The sequence below is a fragment of the Onthophagus taurus genome, chromosome 8 (genome assembly GCF_036711975.1).
Source record: "Onthophagus taurus isolate NC chromosome 8, IU_Otau_3.0, whole genome shotgun sequence".
NCBI classification, from domain to species: domain Eukaryota; kingdom Metazoa; phylum Arthropoda; class Insecta; order Coleoptera; family Scarabaeidae; genus Onthophagus; species Onthophagus taurus.
This window is the reverse complement of record NC_091973.1, coordinates 6142276-6163145: the sequence shown is the minus strand read 5'-3', so window position 1 is coordinate 6163145 and position 20870 is coordinate 6142276. Positions and strand designations below refer to the sequence as shown.

Here is a 20870-nt window from a genome sequence, read left to right as displayed (position 1 = left end):
TACCGTATATCCTCACTAGTTTGCACTAGTCTGCGAAAAGATTCTTGGGGCATCCTTTCCTATTCCTCAGGGCTTGTGTCAATTCTTGTATGGTTAGTGGTGGATTAGGATTAGGTCAAGCTGATCCTACACGTGTTCAATAGGATTCAGGTCAGGACTTAACGCCGGCCATTCCATGACCTGAATTCCACGTTCTTGCAAAAAGTTTCTGGTGATGCCTATGTGGCTTTGCATTGTCCTGCATTAGGATGAGATTTTGACCGACCCCATATGAAGCAGGCACCACATGGTCCTCCATGATATTTTTGATGTAATTCATGCCATTTAGTCTACCAGGAACAACAACTAGATCAGTTCTGTCGTGTATACTGATTCCAGTCCAAACCATAACAGATCCCCGACCAAATCTATCCACTTCCTGTATAGTAGCGGCTGCGTAGCGTTCACCAGGACGTCTATATACACGTACTCGAAATTGCCAATCTCTGTGATCCAGAGCGAACCTCATTCGCGCTGCTTTCTGATGCTGCGTAAGGCGTGGTTCGCGGACAGATCTTCTAGGTTTCAAATTCGCTTCTTTTAATCTGTTTCTAACAGTTTGATCAGAAATTAGGAGGTCTCGTGCTGTGGCAGTACGCGTATGAAGATAGGAAAGGACAAGAAATCGGTCTTGATTTTGAATAGTTTTTCGATTTCGACCTTGTCCAGCTCTTCTAACATGTTGGCCAGTCTTCCGAAACCGATTCTAATCAATTCAAAGCATACTTGATATTTTTTCCACTTTGTTTTGTGTTATTAATTTACATTTTTGTAACTTAGAGTTGTGACATTGTTTTAGTAATTTTCTTTAGTTAAATATATGCCGTTGAAGTAAACCAAATTTGATTTGTCTAGAACTATTATTTAAAAAGTTACAGATTTCGAAAAGTATTCCCTTAATTTTTTTGAGCAGGGTATATAAATATATCTGTGTGAGTGGGACACAGAGATATTTAGTTTTTAATACATAATGTGTAATACAAATAGTGTATTTTTCTTTGCTGATCGAATAGTTGGATTATTCATTTGTTGATTTATTATTTTTCTTGTTAGGTCTACATTTTGCTGTATTTAATTAATGTCCGTGTAACCAGAAAAACGTTTTGTTCCCTAGTTTAAACGTAAAACGCACCTAGAACAATTTGAAGCAGCAAAGTTTGAGGTATTTTAGATTGTTCTATGTGTTTTAATCCTTATTGTGTAATTTAAAACCACTGACGCAAGAATTACTGACTGAAACGTCAAAAATTTTAATTTTCAAAGAGTAAAGTGTCCTTTATAAAGATGTTCTAGTGAAAATAATAGCTGTGCCAGATTGCTTTAGGTATAATAAGTATGGTCACAGCAATCAACTAGACATTTTGGCAGCCAAACCTATTTTTATTTATAACTTCGTAATGATGTATCCCATAATTTTGATTTTCTAGAACAATAACAAGAACAACTAGAACAACCCAGAACAACAAACAAAATTTGATTTTTCCAAAAATGGGTGGCTAGTCAAAAAACCCGTTTTTTCGGTCCGATTTGTGAAATCTGCAGACCGATTTTGGATTGTGGAGCATCATTTTTGAGCGACGTAGGAAATCAAGCCAGACGAAATCTTGAAGTTGCCGAGAGAACGTGTTTAAGATGCATAACAAAACTAAGAAGCCCTACAAATCCACTTTATAACCCATCGATGGGTTATAACATCGAATCAACTTCTTTATGAGAAATGTAAATTGACACCAATTACAGACCGAATAGTTGCACTTGCTAATAAAAGCAATTTAAAAATAACAGAAAACCACAGTCTCACATCGCTATTTCTTTCGGATAACAACCCTTTACCGAATGTCAATTAGTTATTTGTTGAAGGATATGAAGTAAATTGTAATTACCGTATTTTCTCGAATCTTATCCGCACTCGAATCTAATCCGCACCCCGATTTTAAAAATGCATAGTGGTAAAAAAATTTAGTTTGCGAATGTAATCCGCATCTTTCTTTGAGCAATTCGACAACACCAAAACGATACGATGCTTGTTGTTAACCATAAATATATATTTTTTCTGTTGACTGACGCTGATGCATCTAAAGAAACCTTGCTTACGACGACTTTTTTTTAGACTAGACTTCAAATTTACCAAGCCAGAAAAATTTTGAAAATAAATATAATTAAAAAAAAAAAATAGTATTGCCTAGCACGAATTCTGTTCATATGCTGCCCTCGTAGTAGCTCGAACGTGGTGTGTGCTTAATTATTAATAATTATACATATAATAGCGTACTTATTAAAAAAAGTAGCAAAAATCTAAAAGGTTCTTCTATACAGCAAAGTTTAAAGAGTTGTTATTAAGTTAGCGTTAAGGAAATCGAAAAGCTGCTACAATTTTTGCTGTTAATGAGAGTAACGTTGCGGCTGTTGCGGAAAGACAAGGTAGCTATTGCAGACTGTGAGGCATCGTGCAAAAAATTTACCGGGCCAAAGAAGAGAATTTCATGAAATTGACGAGGCAGTTTTCTAGTTCTCTCAAGAAAACGAAAGAAGGAACTAAAAAATTTTTAATACTAGCTAAGGTTGGACTGTCGGATTTATACCGAATGGTGTTATGGTTGAGGCGCAGAACTACAATTTCCCAAAAGCTCCTAATGATTTTCAAGAAAATTTCAATTTGTCTCAAACTGTAAATGTCAATGAAATGGTAGTATATCTGGATATGCCACCCAATTACACACTGGAAACAAGAGGTGTGTGGGAAATTTCTTTATAAACGAGTGGTTCCGAAAAATTGCGCATAACATTGATGCTAGTGATAAGTAACAAGTGATAGGGCAAAATTGCCGACATTATTAATATTGAGAAAAACCATTCTGAAATCTGAAAGACTTCCTGAATGACGTCCTAGTTAGGGCACAACAAAAAGGACGGATAATGGAAAAGCTGATGATTAAGACAAGTATGGAGTCTTAGACCAGGAAGATTATTAAATGAGGATATTAATTAATCATAGACTGATTGCCCTTGGTTTAGACTTCTTGTCATAATAATAATACCTGGTGGAATAACATCCATACTACAACCTGTGTATGTATATGTATATTAACAAACTCGAGAATTAACAAAACCGGGAGCAATTAAAGGAGCTTCTGAACTTGTTCAGTGAGTGTAGGCGACATGGAAAACGATCCCTGAAAACAATATTATAACATCATTTAAGAAGTTTTGTATAATCCGAAGATGACGTAGTATGGGAAGAAAATGACACATAAAAATGTAAATATCGTTCTAAAACCCTTAATAAGTCTTATTGTTATGATGTGATTTTATTTTACTGTTTTTCAAATTACAACTATACGACTGCGAATCTAATCCGCACCCGATTGTAATCCGCATTTGATTTTAGAGCACATAAAATTTGTAAAAAAGGTGCGGATTACATTCGAGAAAATACGGTATTATATGTATGAGAGTTCAGCAAGAGTTTCGGAGAATATGAGAATATAATAAATTTAAAATATAATTGTAAATAATGTTTGTATAATAATTGTAATTCCGGAATAATGCTTTATTTTATCCATAAAACGTGATTAACTGTTTTATATTATAGCAAAATTTATAATTTGTTGTTTTTTCACCTGTACGAAGACTTTTGTGACTACTTAAGTGTAAGACCTCAATGATTTGGGGTAATTAAAATTTTCATTGAACAACGCCATCTTTAGAAATGTACCCGCACTAAGATATTTTCTTATCAAAATGATAAATTCGATTTAAATAGGTGTATTTGAATTTAATTTTTGGAACTAAATATGAATATGGAGTCATACTTATAATTGGAGAAATAAATTTAGATTTATTTAAAAATTTATTACTGCCATCTTTTAATTTATATTAAAACTTAAAAACGTCATTCAAATGTTCTTCATTTTTACCTTCTCCACCTGTTAGTAAACAAGTTTTTTTTAAAAGTCCGATTTAAAGCCTCAAAATATATAAAAATATGTGACCTTTTTTTCGAAATCTAATCAATTGGAATTTCGCGTATGAGCTATAAAAAGGTGATAAAGCTTTAACACTCACCTATAAGAAATGTTGGGCGTTTCACGTGTAGCTAACTGAGTAATCGCCACTTTTATTCAGTTCTCTACAAGAACCTCTAACGAATAGGTTCAACAATGAGTGCATCAATTCTTATATTATTTTGCTTACTTTTTCAACTTGGTGATTTTTCGCAAAAAGAATTTTTAGGCTGCTACGAAGACAACTACACCATTAAATTAAAAATTTCTACAGAAATTTACTCAGAACAAGATTGCGTGGAGAATTGTTACAAAGAATATTATCCTTACGCGTTATTTAGGGTGCTAAATAATTGCGCCTGTTCTCATTTCATTGGCGAAATTAAGAATGAAACTCATTGTGAAGAATTTTGTCCCAATTGTGAAATTAAAAATCAAATTCGAAACGTTTATTTCACAGGATTTAAAGGTAAGAATATTAACACAATAAAATCTAAAATAATTAATTTGTTATAAAATATATTAGTTTTGGGACCCCCAACGAATTTAATGATATCAAATGTAACAGAATCTCAACTACATATTTCTTGGACCCCTCCAGATGCAGCAAAAACTTTGTATAGTTACACAGTAAGTGCAAAAGTTATTCAAACATATGCATCGGTCCCCCCGAGAGATTTGAGTTGGAACTTTTCGAACGATACTTTTAACAATGACTTAAGTAGCTTGCACCCTGCCACACATTACAATGTCTCAGTGTGGGCTAAAAATCACCAAGGCCCAGGAATAGCTGCTTATCAAATAGTTGAGACAAAAATTGGATTCCCAAGTCATAACCCGGAGACCCCAGAAATCTTATTCCGGGAAAAAAATTTTATGAAGATTAAAATTAAACCGGTGAGGAACGATAACGGCCCGATTTCTTCGTATTTGATTATTGTTTCCAATCGGAGTTCATTACAAACGGTTGATACACGCTATTTAATGACTGTAACTCAAGCTCTTAATAGCAGTTTAACTTATTATGTTACAGCTGAGTTTTTACCTGAGGTGAGATAAATACCTCTGTCCAGAAATAAGTGTCCAATATCAATTGGTTCAATTCTCCTAAAAAAAACCTAGTCCAGTTTACTGGACTTTGAATTTCTAAGTTCTATACCAACGTGAATTTTTTCAAAGCCTCCGTTTTCTTTTTCTAAATACAAGGTAATGCGCTATACAGTAAAGCCTCGTTTAGTTCGGTAGATGCATAAAAACGTTATTTTTGACATAGCATACAAAACCAAAGTTTGATGTGATGCCATATTTAGCATAACAGTCATATCTGCATATTTAGAAGTTTCAAGAAAATGCGAAAAATGTTTATCTTTTTGCCATCCTAAGTACTATCACTCAGGAAGACTAACTTAGCAAAATCTATTTGTTTTTTGACATACACATTTTTGACTATTTGTTTAAAATATGTTTTTGTTAATTACCACAAATTTACTTAGCAGTGAGCAACTAAAATATTAGTCATAAGTGGACATTTTCTGTTTAGAAAAACTAGAAATACTACCTCTAAAGAAACGTTTATTGTAACTTTATGTGAAAACACGTAATAATAATAACTAGTCATAGAACGGATAGTTCGGCATCCCCTTCGGCCGGATATCCGGTTATCTGGCATATCTATCCGGCCATTATGGTTATAATTTCTGAAGTGATACCCACATTATTGCGATATTTGAATAAAAGTGAAATTAATGAGAAAGCTGATAAGATATGTCAACTTATTTATATCCAAGATACAAAATGAACTTTTTTGATGGTGATTTAACTAACGAAGCAACTAACAAAAGAGGAAAGGATCCCTCAAAACTTCAATATTGTTTTCTCAAAAACTAAAAGTAATTTTTCAAAACCTGTTGGTTCATTGGAAAGAGGACACTCTTATTAACACTTTGGGACATTTTCATACTCATATTCCAAGAAATTGATTATATACGAATTTTTAAAACTTAATCGGCGAAAATTGCAAAATTCGAAAAAATTGTCGATCATTTCAAATATTTATTTCTCAAAAACTATAACCGATTTTTCAAAACGGGTTGTTGCATTAAAAAGAGGATACTTGAATTAATAATTGGTGATATTTCCACAAGGATCCTTCAAGAAATGAATTTTATAGCGAATTTTGAAAGTTATCGATGAAAATTGCAAATTATCAAAACTTCAAATATTGTTTTCTCAAAAACTAAAAGTTATTTCTCAAAACCTGTTGGTTCATTGGAAAGAGGACACTCTTATTAACACTTTGGGAAATTTTCATACTCATATTCCAAGAAATGGATTATATACGAATTTTTAAAACTTAATCGGCGAAAATTCCAAAATTTGAAAAAATTGTCGATCATTTCAAAAATTTATTTCTCAAAAACTAAAAGCTATTTTTCAAAACGGCTTGTTGCATTAAAAAGAGGATACTTGAATTAATAATTGGTGATATTTCCACAAGGATCCTTCAAGAAATTAATTTTATAGCGAATTTTGAAAATTATCGATGAAAATTGCAAATTATCAAAACTTCAAACATTGTTTTCTCAAAAACTAAAAGTTATTTCTCAAAACCTGTTGCTTCATTGGAAAGAGGACACTCTTATTAACACTTTGGGAAATTTTCATACTCATATTCCAAGAAATTGATTATATACAAATTTTTAAAACTTAATCGGCGAAAATTCCAAAATTTGAAAAAATTGTCGATCATTTCAAAAATTTATTTCTCAAAAACTAAAAGTGATTTTTCAAAATGGCTTGTTGCATTAAAAAGAGCACACTTTAATTAATAATTGGTGATATTTCCACAAGGATCCTTCAAGAAATTAATTTTATAGCGAATTTTGAAAATTATCGATGAAAATTGCAAATTATCAAAACTTCAAACATTGTTTTCTCAAAAACTAAAAGTTATTTCTCAAAACCTGTTGGTTCATTGGAAAGAGGACACTCTTATTAACACTTTGGGAAATTTTCATACTCATATTCCAAGAACTGGATTTTATACGAATTTTTAAAACTTAATCGGCGAAAATAGCAAAATCGATTATTTCAAAAATTTATTTCTCAAGACCTGAAAGTGATTTTTCAAAACGGCTTTTTGCATTAAAAAGAGGATACTTTAATTCATAATCGAAAGTGATAACAGCGACAGTTCTGTTAATAATGAATATGATGATGAATTACAAGCGAAGAGAAGAAAACTGGACGAAAATGCAACAAGAGATTTTATATATCGTATTGGGATTATTACAATGAGGTTGCTATTGACAGGATTTTAAAAAATGGTTCCACCACTAATAATAACTAACAAAATACAGTGTAACTTAAACAACATTTTGTAATTGTTACTAAAAACGAAAACATTTAGCTAACAAATTCGCAGCAATAGTGTGTTAACCGAAATTTTTAGTAACACAGTAAGATCTCGCTTAGTGCGGTAGATGCGTTCCTGAAGATAGGAGCGCTAAACGAAACAGCGTTATATGAGGTCATTTTAACACATAGTAAATAGGGAAACTGGAATATGCGACCAAAAATAAACAAATTTTACTTTCATTTTAAACTATAATACTAGTAATTTGCATTTTATGTAACACAAATATATATAAGGTTTATATTTGTGATGAAGATCATCATCGCATCCAAAACTCCTCTTCTTGCTTTTGCACTCCTGTCAAAATTTGGGTCATTCGCCACAATTTGATCTGCTACTTCGGTTATCGTGTCTAAACTTTTTTTAAGAAAATCGTTTTCGCCTTCTTCAATTCCTTGTTCTGCCAGTTCCTGTAAGGCCTTCAGCAGAAACCTGCAGTAGCTCCTCAATATCCTGCTCATCTACACCTCCTAGTCCTGCTGTTTCGACTAGATTGACAATTTGACCAATAATAGGCTCTTCTCGTTTATAATCTTGGGATACCTCTTCTTCCACACTCCATTCATGCACTTCTTAATTAATTCTTGCCAAGCCACGTCGATATTGCCTATGGCATCCAGGATGTTATATTTTTTTCAAAATTTTTATTAAGTTTTGTCAATAAGTTATTGAAATGTACGACAAAGATAATGTGTCTTAAAATTTGCAATAACTCCCTGGTCCATTGGCTGAATTAACGACGTAGTATTGGGTAGTAGGAAAACTATTTCCACCGGAACGCAACTATTTAAGTCCGATAGGTTCACAGTAACGTTTTACAGATAAACAAAAATATGCGCTAAACCAATTTTGAAAAGATTCCAAGATTTCTTATTAAATTCCCAAATGATAGGTAATAGTATTTTGGATTAAAAACTTATACTGTGGGAAAAACTACAAAACTTTTTAATGGCAGTGAAAAACTTAGCCCTTTTCTTAATTTTTGAAAAAAAATCGATATCAGACACTTATTTCTGGGCGGAGGAAATATAAAATTAATTTTACTTTAAAATAACTTTTTAATTAAATTTAGCAACTAAATGAAACGTTTATGATCGGAGATGGAAACGTTTACGGTGAATATTACAACGCCCCTTTATCTCCATCAACATCTTATGATATTTTATTGGGTATTAAGAGTAAAAAAGATGAGGTTGAAACGTCAGCTTTCAGTTCGTTATCAGTTGAAACGAAATATATCGGCGATGAAGATAGGGGTTTCATTTCCAACGAGTTACTCATCGTGTTAATATTTCTTGTTTGCTTAGCGCTTGTGATCGCCTTAATCATTTTTGTAGTGATTAAGCGACGATTAGTGAACGATTATCGAAGACACTCGAATGAAATACAAGAATTACGAGTGCGTAGTCAAGTGATAAACGTTGAAAATCACGGTTATGTTGCAGAAGAACACCCCGATTATGTAAATCATTACGAAGAATTACGTAAACAAGTTTGGATGATTCCCCACCAATCATTAAAAATTGATTACACCAAAATTTTGGGTCAAGGAAAATTTGGCTACGTTTACAAAGCAACTTTGGAAAAGGATATGAGATATAGGGATGTTGTCGTTTATAGTATTGCAGATAAAACGTTGACGCAAAAAGAAAAGGCGGAGATGTTAAAGAATTTGGGGATACTCATTAGAGTGGGAGAACATAAAAATATATTGCATTTTATCGGAACTTGCGAAAATTTAGATAGCATTTCCGTTACTATGGAATATAATGAGCTCACTTTAAAAGAATTTCTTTTAATGTCTCGTGTACGAAGAGATCAATCTTATACTAATTTAGAAGAATCGGTGGCTTTAAATATTTGTCATAGTATTACTAAAGGATTACATTTTTTGCATGCACAAAATGTAAGTATATGAAATAAATTTGTTATTAATCTATTATTCCTTAGCACTACTTGCTTTTCTACATCTCTATCTCATCTATGCAAAATTAGCCCCCAATTACTCTAGAATGATGAATAGATCCAAATCAAAATGCCAGTTATCTATAGAAATTATCTTGTTTTGTATCAACACGGTATCAAACTGCAGCCTCTTGGAAGAAATAATCTCGGCCGACTTCGTAGACGTCGGCCGTCTCAAATATTGTTTGTGATAAGAAATAATCTCGGCCGACTTCGAAGACGTCGGCCGCCCTAAATATTGTTCGTGATAAGAAATAATCTCGGCCGACTTCGAAGACGCGGCCGCCCCAAATATTACGAACAATACTTAGAACTATCTTGTTTTGTATCAGCACGATATCAAGCTGCAGCCTCTTGGAAGAAATAATCTCGGCCGCCTCAAATATTGTTCGAGAAAAGAAATAATCTCGGCCGACTTCGAAGACGTCGGCCGCCCCAAATATTACGAACAATACTTAGAACTATCTTGTTTTGTATCAACACGATATCAAGCTGCAGTCTCTTGGAAGAAATAATCTCGGCCGCCTCAAATATTGTTCGTGATAAGAAATAATCTCGGCCGTCTTCGAAGTCGGCCGCCCCAAATATTACGAACAATACTTAGAGCGGCCGACGTCTTCGAAGTCGGCCGAGATTATTTCCTTTCACGAAGAATAATTGGGGCGGCCGACATCTTCTAAGTCGGCCGAGATTATTTCTTGCATAAATTTCAAGCAGATTTTGATAATCGTAGTTAAATATTGTTCGTGATAAGAAATAATCTCGGCCGACGTCTTCGAAGTCGGCCGCCCTAAATATTGTTCGTGATAAGAAATAATCTCGGCCGACGTCTTCGAAGTCGGCCGCCCTAAATATTGTTCGTGATAAGAAATAATCTCGGCCGCCTCAAATATTGTTCGTGATAAGAAATAATCTCGGCCGACTTCGAAGACGTCGGCCGCCTCAAATATTACGAACAATACTTAGAGCGGCCGACGTCTTCGAAGTCGGCCGAGATTATTTCCTTTCACGAAGAATAATTGGGGCGGCCGACATCTTCTAAGTCGGCCGAGATTATTTCTTGCATAAATTTCAAGCAGATTTTGATAATCGTAGTTAAATATTGTTCGTGATAAGAAATAATCTCGGCCGACGTCTTCGAAGTCGGCCGCCCTAAATATTGTTCGTGATAAGAAATAATCTCGGCCGCCTCAAATATTGTTCGTGATAAGAAATAATCTCGGCCGACTTCGAAGACGTCGGCCGCCTCAAATATTACGAACAATACTTAGAGCGGCCGACGTCTTCGAAGTCGGCCGAGATTATTTCCTTTCACGAAGAATAATTGGGGCGGCCGACTTCGAAGATGTCGGCCGAGATTATTTCTTGCATAAATTTCAAGCAGATTTTGATAATCGTAGTTAAATATTGTTCGTGATAAGAAATAATCTCGGCCGACTTCGAAGACGTCAGCCGCCCCAAATATTACGAACAATACTTAGAACCATCTTGTTTTGTATCAGCACGATATCAAGCTGCAGCCTCTTGGAAGAAATAATCTCGGCCGCCTCAAATATTGTTCGAGAAAAGAAATAATCTCGGCCGACTTCGAAGACGTCGGCCGCCCTAAATATTGTTCGTGGTAAGAAATAATCTCGGCCGACTTCGAAGACGTCAGCCGCCCTAAATATTATTCGTGATAAGAAATAATCTCGGCCGACTTCGAAGACGTCGGCCGCCTCAAATATTACGAACAATACTTAGAGCGGCCGACGTCTTCGAAGTCGGCCGAGATTATTTCCTTTCACGAAGAATAATTGGGGCGGCCGACTTCGAAGATGTCGGCCGAGATTATTTCTTGCATAAATTTCAAGCAGATTTTGATAATCGTAGTTAAATATTGTTCGTGATAAGAAATAATCTCGGCCGACTTCGAAGACGTCAGCCGCCCCAAATATTACGAACAATACTTAGAACCATCTTGTTTTGTATCAGCACGATATCAAGCTGCAGCCTCTTGGAAGAAATAATCTCGGCCGCCTCAAATATTGTTCGAGAAAAGAAATAATCTCGGCCGACTTCGAAGACGTCGGCCGCCCTAAATATTGTTCGTGGTAAGAAATAATCTCGGCCGACTTCGAAGACGTCAGCCGCCCTAAATATTATTCGTGATAAGAAATAATCTCGGCCGACTTCGAAGACGTCGGCCGCCTCAAATATTACGAACAATACTTAGAGCGGCCGACGTCTTCGATGTCGGCCGAGATTATTTCCTTTCACGAAGAATAATTGGGGCGGCCGACTTCGAAGATGTCGGCCGAGATTATTTCTTGCATAAATTTCAAGCAGATTTTGATAATAGTAGTTAAATATTGTTCGTGATAAGAAATAATCTCGGCCGACTTCGAAGACGTCAGCCGCCCCAAATATTACGAACAATACTTAGAACTATCTTGTTTTGTATCAGCACGATATCAAGCTGCAGCCTCTTGGAAGAAATAATCTTGGCCGCCTCAAATATTGTTCGAGAAAAGAAATAATCTCGGCCGACTTCGAAGACGTCGGCCGCCCTAAATATCGGCCGAGATTATTTCTTGCATAAATTTCAAGCAGATCTTGATAATCGTAGTTTACATCATTTTTCTGTTATTTCCATATACTTATTCATCTGCCTTCTTGTATTATTTCTTAATTTAAAATATTAACAAATATTATTTTTATAGATAATTCATAAACAACTTTGCGCAAGGCATATCGTTATGATAAACCGAACAATTCCAAAGATATCAGGTTTTGGTTTAGCGACTTATTACAAAGATGGAAGAACCGTGAATTGTACAAGATGGACTGCTAGAGAGGTATTAAATGGTGACAAATACTCAGTTAAAAGCGACATTTGGTCTATGGCTTGTTTAATATGGGAGATATGTTCTTTGGGGGCAACTCCATATGGTTCACTCACGAATACGGAAGTAGCTGAAAAAGTTTTAAGAGGACACACTTTACCGAGACTAGGTTGTATGGACACTGAATTTTATCAAACGCTTTTGAATTGTTGGCAATTAAGTAGTGATGAAAGGCCGTATGTTAACGCATTGGAGGAGTCTATCGAGCAGTTTTTGGGAGATCCAACGGTTTTTCTTGCGTTTTCTTTATGTTCAGATGGAAGTCATGTCTACGAACTATTTAATTTTGAACTGGAATTGAATCCTCCAATGATGTAAATTTAGTTTAGCGACGCGATACAAAATAGTTGTTTTTGATAAAGGACTTTATTAATTACGAGGTGCTCCTAAAAATTTTTAAAAAAATTCTTATCGAACATCTTTTAAAATGAAATCACTTCCGTCCAAAACATACATTCCGCCAACTTTAATACAAATAACTATTTTAGTATCCCTAAAATTAATTTTTACCTTTTTTTTTTTTACTTAGCGATTGAGAATATCGCAAATGTTATTGTGTATGTTATTAAAATGATAATAAAAGGGGTTATTAAAAGACGAGTTTTTTTCTAGCATACAGTTATTATTAGGCAGTTGATAAATATTGTTACAAATCTTTCGTTACAAAAAACAGAGTGTTTAACTCTTCCAGATAAGAGTTAACCATCATCATAAATGGGACGTTATCCCCCAAAAAAATATGAAAAGAAAAAACATATTCTACTATATATCCACATATGTTACATGTAAATTATTTATAGCCTAAGAAACACATGTTTACAATTCGTGGGTCTCAGTGGAAAGTTCTTTGCTATTAGATGCGAATGGGTGTTATCGGAATTGAATGGAATTTTGCGTTTTTGTTGGGGATGCGGGACATATTTGTTGTCGTCCCGCGTGGTATGTACAACAAAACCAAGACCCACAAGCCGTCAAGCAAGTAAAAGCTTAAAAACTATTATCGGTGTAACCGCCAAACGGCCAATTCCATGTTTTCTTCTTTTTTGTTTCTATTTTTTATTTGACAGATCAATTCCTAAGGTATCCAATACAAAGAAATTCAAAAAACAGAAACAAAACATTGCACAACACTATTTCAGATCGTTGATATACAAAGACAAGTTGATTTATACTCTTTTTCAATAAAATAAAATCTTACCAAATACTTTTTTGAGATGTGCTAAAAGAATTAAAGAATATAAATGAACAGCCCTTGATATATGATAAAGATGATATATGAATAAAGTACACTCTTGGAAAATATGAAAACAAACGATATATATATCGATAAATTACTAAAATAAAAATATATCACTTCTGTTATTTTTTTTTTTTTAATTAATTGAAATGAATCGAGTCGAGTGCAGACACCCAGACTAGAAAATAGCAGACCGTCTACACAAATCACATTTCAGACTTATATCACTATGAACATTGACCTCGTGCCGGACAATTTTTCTTTTTTGCTTGCAAACGGTTTGCCGCGGAACAATTAGAAGCCCTGTCAGAACGGCTCGCGCTATAAAAAATCTCAATTACGTTAAATTTGTTTTAATAAGGGTTGGAAATATCGAAGGATTTATTTAGTGCATCCTAAAAATGGTAATACGACGAATTTCCAACCGTTCTTAAAACAAAATTAATCTTTTTTTTTTTTTAATTTCCCATCGATTATTAAAATACTACAATACAATTTTTTTCTTCCAATTTTTTTTACACCAAAAAAATAAGAACCAGTCGCCTAATGAAAGGAACAATTTTTTTTCTATTTTGTTTTAAATATTTTTTTTTTTAATAATTTATGGACTTTGGTAGCCAAGTGCCACAGTTATCTCGTTGATATTTCGGGAGGGCAACAAATTTATGAACGGATCCGACATTTACTACGCTAAAGAAGACATTGACCACAACGGAATTATCAGAAGTATTACTTTATCCACATCGAAACGTACTCAAGACGCCGTATATGTATATATACGCGTTACTCATACTCACATACTCACGCGATTTCAATATTAAAACATTCAATGCAAAGTTGAATTTAATTCCTATCTTCTTTCATTTTTTTTTATAAAGACTACGGTGAGATTCACGTATGAAAAATACAAATCGATCACTTGTGCGCCAGATTGCGGGGGCCCACCGCGAGGCGCCCACTTTTTTTTTTTTAATTAACCCACGAGCCGGCCCACGTTCGTTTATCACAAGTATTATTTCGTACACCGGACGCCTCGCGTCGGGAGATCCCCGTATTTTTTTCTTTTCGACAGAGCTCTTGTGCGCTGACAACAACTTATTGTTGATGTGGTGCATTTTGGCGGCGATATTATTATTATTACACCATCACGAACGCTTCTTTGCCGCAGAACAGGAACGGGTACTGGTCGATCATCGTTTGAACTATGTCTTCTAGGTATGGTCGCATCTGCTCAAACCTACCCATATCACTGAACTCAATCGGTAGCAGCGTTGGCCACCAGCATATAGCTAAATTTTTACTATCCATACTGTTTAATTTTGAATTTTCTGCCACTCTGTATCATTTTTTAAATCAAAAATAAAAATTAATAAAAAGAATTTGATTTAACTTACTTAACAAAATGTTGAAATATAAACTTCAATACTTCAAAGTTAATAGCAGGAAGTTTATCGAGCATTTTTCTAAGAGCTAATAATCGGCAACTACGATCTGTTTTCACCTCCAAATTGCCTGTTTGCGTCGCCATCGGCTTTAAACGCGTCCCCGCTATATCTTCTAACTCCACCATAACATCCTCTTCGAAAAGCGGAGGTAATCGTTTTGATACGAAATCTTTTAGAGCTGTTGCGACCGCGTTTACGGGAATATCCAAATCTTGAATTTCCACATTCGCATCTATTTAATATTAAAAATTAATTTTGATTTGATTCTTAATTAGACTGTTAGCACACCCTGTATAATCTGAACGCGTGTATCTAGCGCAATGAAATTTGGTATGGAAGTAGTACTTAAGTAGTGTAATTTATCCTCACATGGAGAGCGGTGCAACTCTGCTGGGAGGGAATACATTAATAGCGAGAGTATCCCGCGTGAGGAAACTACAGTGGTAAAAGTTCAAACTGCTAATGGCTTAATATCTGTAGGAGCAACGTAGATACCACCGAGACATAATCTCAAAAGAAAAGATTATCAGGAAATTCGACTACATCTTGACAACGAATTTATACTTGGAGGAGACTTTAATGCAAAACATATATCTTGGGGTTCTCGCTTGACAAATACAAAAGGAAGAGAATCTTGAATTCCGGTTATGCCTAACCTTAGAATGACTCTGAATCCTGTCTGTCAGCGTTATAAAGAGAACTATCAACCTATATGTCTCTCCATTACCCAAACTTATAAATTGTTCTTTGAAGGAAGGCACATTTCCGGACTTGCTAACAGGGACTAAAAACGAAAAGTATTTTGTTCGTTTCCGATCAGAACGAAAACGAAAAATTTCGTTTTCGTTCACACCCAAAAAATATCGTTTTCATGAACCGAAATGAAATAACGGTTAAAACCGGTTTTTTACTATTTTTCTAATAAAAGTATGCCAACATGCTTTTTTTAATTTTTTTTTATATTTGACAAATAAGTCACTTGTCATAATTTTAATCATAGCTGGCAAAAATAACTAACATAAAATTTATGCTTTTAAAAACTTAAATGTTAAAAATTTCAATCAACTGCATTTTAAGTGGTGATGGCATTTTTGCTTTTTATAAATATTAAAAATAAAATTTAGAATGAATTGTTTGGGACCGTTTCTGTATTGAAGAGACACGAATCTGTTTTAGTTTCTTTCATTTATTCCCATTAAATTTAGTTACTTGAAAACCACGCACAAACTGCTATGCAGTTTAATGGTATGCCAGTGACAGATTTTTTTGCTTCATATTTTAAATAATAATATTTGTTTCTTTTCTCTCTGATCTTGCTTTATTTCAATTAACTTTTACTTATTTAAAAATGTTGTGTCATGGTTAATTTTTGGTTATTTGTAAATAAAGTTATTATTATTATTAAAAATAAGAGAAAAAAATTGTTAACATATTTATTTTATAGTAAAAATATATATATAGAGATTGTGTCATTAAACCGGTTAAAACCGGTAACCGAAATTATTTATTTCGTTTTCAATCATGAACGAAAAATAAAAATTTCGTTTTCGTTTCCGTTTTCGTTCTTATAAATTATTCGGTTAATTTCGTTCTCGTTTTCGTTCCGTTCTTAGTCCCTGCTTGCTAAAGAGTGCATTGGTAGTTCCAGTTTTCAAAAATGGCAATAAAAAGGATATCAAAAACTACCGCCTCATAAGCATCCTGCCGGTGTTTTCGAAAGTGTATGAAAAGATTATTTATACTAGGATTGCAGAATACCTGGAGGGTCAAAATATGTTTTTTTGTCGCGCGCTTTCGAAAGTGTCTCTCATCGTATTCTCTTGCAGAAATTAGAAACTAAATATAATATGGATCATATAATTATAAATTTGCTACACTCATATTTGTTGCGTAGATCCCAAATTGTAAAAACAGGTGAACTAACATCTAGTTCTGTGAGTGTAACTAGGGGAGTCACACAGGGTTCGATACTTGGCCCGATTTTATTCCTTATTTATTTTAACGATTTTCTCTATTACGTAAGTAAAGAGAAGCTGTCGAGGACGCATGATTGGTGTGTAGCCAATGAGCTGTGTCTGAATGACGATAAAACTGTCCAACTTTCCTTGAGTTTGCGTAGGCTTGTAGTTTATAATCCTAACATGGTAAAATTTTTTGAAACATATATCACCATCATATTTTAATTGTATGGAGTCTAAAATAAGTAAAAATATTTATTTACTGCGTAGACTTGCTGCTGGTGTTTCGCTAAGTGTGGCCAAAAACGCTACTATGCATTTGTTCACTCATTACTTAGCTATTCAATCCTTGCATGGGGTGCCGATCCCGGGAGTGAAAAAATGTTTAAAATACAACGTGCGTGGTCTGGCAGGTATAGCTTACAGGGATGATTGCCGCCCTACTTTTTTTGTCTATTCTTACTGTGCCATCGCTTTCAGAGTGTCAGATAAAAAACGCCCCAAGCTGTAACTCTGTCATTTACATTTCGATTTTCATGAGCGAGATATCAAATGAAATGGTTTGATTCATGCTACAAATACATTTTTTCCAGCGCCATCTTCAATTTCAAGCCATTTTTGCCATTTTTGATTATCAAATTGGTATGTTTTTCTTCACGTTATTGAATAGAGATTTCTTTTCTGAATCCATTAATGTACAATACATCAACATTAATTGTAATTGTAAAGTCACTTGTGTTATACTGTAGTGTGCCATGGGCAAAATAATCATTTACAACTGCTTCAGGCATTGACATATCATTTAATGACTGTTACCAGTTTTGCGCGTTATTTTTTTCCATGGCACATTACAGTATTACAGAAGAGACTAAGACAATGTTCGAAAAATGTTTTAATTGCTTCTCTCTGCTAAAATTACAATTAATATTAGTGTATGGTCAGAAAAAAAATCTGTATCCAATAATGTGAAGAAAAACATATCGAGCAATTTGAAAATCAAAAGTTGATAATCGCTTGAAATTGAAGATGGCGTTGGAAAAAGTTTATTTGTAGTATGAGTCATAGTAAATGACAGAGTTACAGATTGTGGCGTTTTTTATCTGACACCCTGTATATTGCGATGTATTTGTACGTTATGGAGAACCGTAATTTGGTCAGAGAACATTCTAATATTCATTCTCACAATACACGAGGGAGAGAAAGAAACTTTTTCAGACTGTCAAGAACCCAGAGTTACCTTCCGCTGGAATTAAGGCAAAAACGCGTTTTATTGACGATATGTAAATTTTGAGTAGTTTTAATTACTATACAGGGTGATTCTCAACCTATATGCATATGTATTTTTTAATTTCCAACATATCCTTGAAATTAACTTTCAAATTAAGATTACATAGAAATTACTTGAAACTACGAATTGCAATTTCAAGCGACACACATATTCGACGAGGCTTGGGCAAAATGGGAAACAGGTAGACCTTTACACATTGTTAATGTCGAAAAAGAGATTTTGAATGTCGTCGAAGAGTAGCCTGGCCTAAGTACTAGGATACTTGTAGAGCAACATGGGGTATCACAATCCACAATTTGGCGAATATTCGTATACAGGGTGTCTCAGCGAGACCGGTCATTAGACGTTTCTGGGGTTCTGGCGAAAATAAAAATTTGAGAATTCAGACTTAAGTATTATCAATTACGATCTCTTCGTCTAAAATATTTTCAGATTTCTTGCACTTCCGGTTATACCGGAAGTCGCCACCAACTTTATTTTTTTAAATGGAACACCCTGTATATTTTTACACATTTGGATTTGTCTGTTATCAAGTTTTATAAATAACTTTACTTTTTGCAATTTGATTCGGTCGTTCTCGAGTTATTCGAATTTTTCTAGAAAAATCTGCTCCAGCAGACATTTGTTCAAAAAATCAGAAAACACTCAATTTTTGGGATATCAATTTAGGATTGAGAACATGCTTAAGCAACATGATGGAGTATGTTTTGGTGCCGAGAACTGCACCAAACTTCAATGGCACACTAGGTTAATATCCATATGATATGAGCATTTTTCAAAAAACCCTAATTATTTCTCAAACTATTAATGTTAGGCATAGGACATATGGAATATAAAAGATGTAAAATGAGACGCCGAAGACGACTAAGTAATAAAATATGGGGGGTGCCATTTAAAAAAATGAAGTTATGGTGCTTCCAAATTTCGAAAAGTTAACGTATCATATTAAAGTGACCAAACGATCTAGACAGCCGTTCTCGGTACCAAAACATACTCCATCATGTTGTTTAAGCATATTCTGAATCCTAAATTGATATCTCAAAAATTGTCCACTGGAGCAAATTTTTCTAGAAAAATTCGAATAACTCGAGAATTGCTGGTTCAAATTGCAAAAAGTAAAGTTATTTATAAACCTTCAAAACAGACAAATCCAAATATGTAAAAATATACAGGGTGTTCCATTTAAAAAAATAGAGTAGATGGCGACTTCCGGTATAACCGGAAGTGCTAGAAATCTGAAAATATTTTAGATGAAGAGAACGTAATTGATAATACTTAAGTCTGCATTCTCAAATTGTTTGTTTGGCTAGAACCCCAAAAACGTCTAATGACCGGTCTCGCTGAGACACCCTGTATATTACTCCATTCTTGGAATGAATTGGCCCTTTCATTCTGGATAATCAATTAACTGGGGGTCATTATTTACAATTTTTGCATGATAATTTACCCAACCTCAATCCTCTGGATTTTTATTTTTGAAGTCACTGTGTTTTTAAGTGTTTTATGTATTCTTCATTGAAAGTAAATTTCACGGATATCTAGGAAACTAAAAAACTTTTGCTACAATTTTTTTCACCTATTAGTCATTATTTGTCATGAGGAATAAATCCCCAAGTTTATGTGTATAGGTTGAGAATCACCCTGTATATAATATGTAATATGTGTTTTGACAGGTGTAAGAGTGCATGCACTTTTTTGCATAAATAAAGAAATATTAATAACTAAATAATTAAATTAAAAACTCGAAACTCGCTAAATAAATTCGTCTACAGTAAACCTTTACGCTCCGCGAATATTATGGATTTATCTTCACGCGTTCAAATTATATAGGGTGTGCTCGTGAATTATTTCCAACAGTGTATCAGTTTTTACCTTCTTCAAACTTTTGGAAGAGTAAATCAACATGCGCTCTATTTCCAGGTACTCGATAAATTCCTTCAGAGTCTAAACCTTCATTTTCAATAAATCTGACACATTTTTCTAAGAATAATGGAACGTAGTTTTTGTCGGACTAAAAAAAATAATTATTTGACTCAACTTAAGTTTTAAATTTTAAATTTACCTGTATAAAATCAGCTATTTTAGGAATACCACTAGTCGAGGCCGACTTTTGTTTTAATTTTTGGTGCTTTTTCTTATCGCGATCTTTATCTTTATTTTCGGCAACTTTCCGTAATTTCTCCTCTTTCAATCGGCGCTTCTCCAACTTTGAGTCATCCTTAATTTTTTGCTTTTCTCGCTTTCTCAGTAACTTTTCTCGATCGGAATCTTTTTGTTTCGGTAAAACCCCAAACTGGAAAACAATTATTACGTCACGAATGAAATTTTAATTGTTATATTTTAATTTGAACCATTGGCGAGTTGTTGTCCCTCGGCGATGAAACATCCAAACTTGATTCATCGTCGTGAATCATTCCCGGAAAAGAGTTTGGTTTTCCAGAGAACAATTCCGGGGAATTTAATTGAATGCTGAGCGTGTTATGTAATTCAGGAGGTAACGGTACCACAACCGGAATCGGACGTTTTTTGAGACTATATGAACTGTTGGCAACAAAACGTCGCCGATCCGTTGGGACAAATTGTTCATCGCTACCTTCTGAAGATTCCGAGTTAGACTCGCTTGGCACTAAATAA

General features: G+C 34.2%; 2 protein-coding genes across 6 annotated transcripts in view; one reads left to right on the top strand and one right to left on the bottom strand.

The window, feature by feature from the left end:
• The first annotated feature begins 3951 nt into the window (after positions 1-3951).
• On the top strand, positions 3952-12903 carry LOC111425222 (tyrosine-protein kinase Wsck). The gene is made up of 4 exons (XM_023059125.2): positions 3952-4512; positions 4570-5093; positions 8531-9364; positions 12126-12903. Exons 1-4 carry the CDS (start codon positions 4200-4202, stop codon positions 12624-12626), a joined length of 2172 nt encoding a protein of 723 aa, XP_022914893.2. The 5' UTR covers positions 3952-4199; the 3' UTR covers positions 12627-12903.
• The window catches only part of LOC111425221 (Rho GTPase-activating protein 190), a 27133-nt gene continuing 19159 nt past the window's right edge, over positions 12897-20870 (bottom strand). For all 5 annotated transcript variants that reach the window (XM_023059119.2, XM_023059123.2, XM_023059121.2 and 2 more), the window contains 5 exons: positions 20588-20862; positions 20299-20529; positions 20109-20247; positions 14940-15222; positions 12897-14881 (listed from right to left, as the gene is read on the bottom strand). In XM_023059119.2, coding sequence (XP_022914887.1) covers positions 14683-14881; positions 14940-15222; positions 20109-20247; positions 20299-20529; positions 20588-20862 — 1127 coding nt within the window. In that variant the 3' untranslated portion in view covers positions 12897-14682. The remainder of the gene's footprint in view (positions 14882-14939; positions 15223-20108; positions 20248-20298; positions 20530-20587; positions 20863-20870) is intronic.

What these genes read in the sequence shown, in the direction of transcription:
- LOC111425222 (XM_023059125.2), top strand. Translation starts at nt 4,200, where the DNA reads ATGAGTGCATCAATTCTTATATTATTTTGCTTACTTTTTCAACTTGGT. An exon ending in CAGCTGAGTTTTTACCTGAG is followed by an intron (nt 5,094 to 8,530) that starts GTGAGATAAATA and finishes AATTAAATTTAG; the next exon opens with CAACTAAATGAAACGTTTAT. An exon ending in ATTTTTTGCATGCACAAAAT is followed by an intron (nt 9,365 to 12,125) that starts GTAAGTATATGA and finishes TTATTTTTATAG; the next exon opens with ATAATTCATAAACAACTTTG.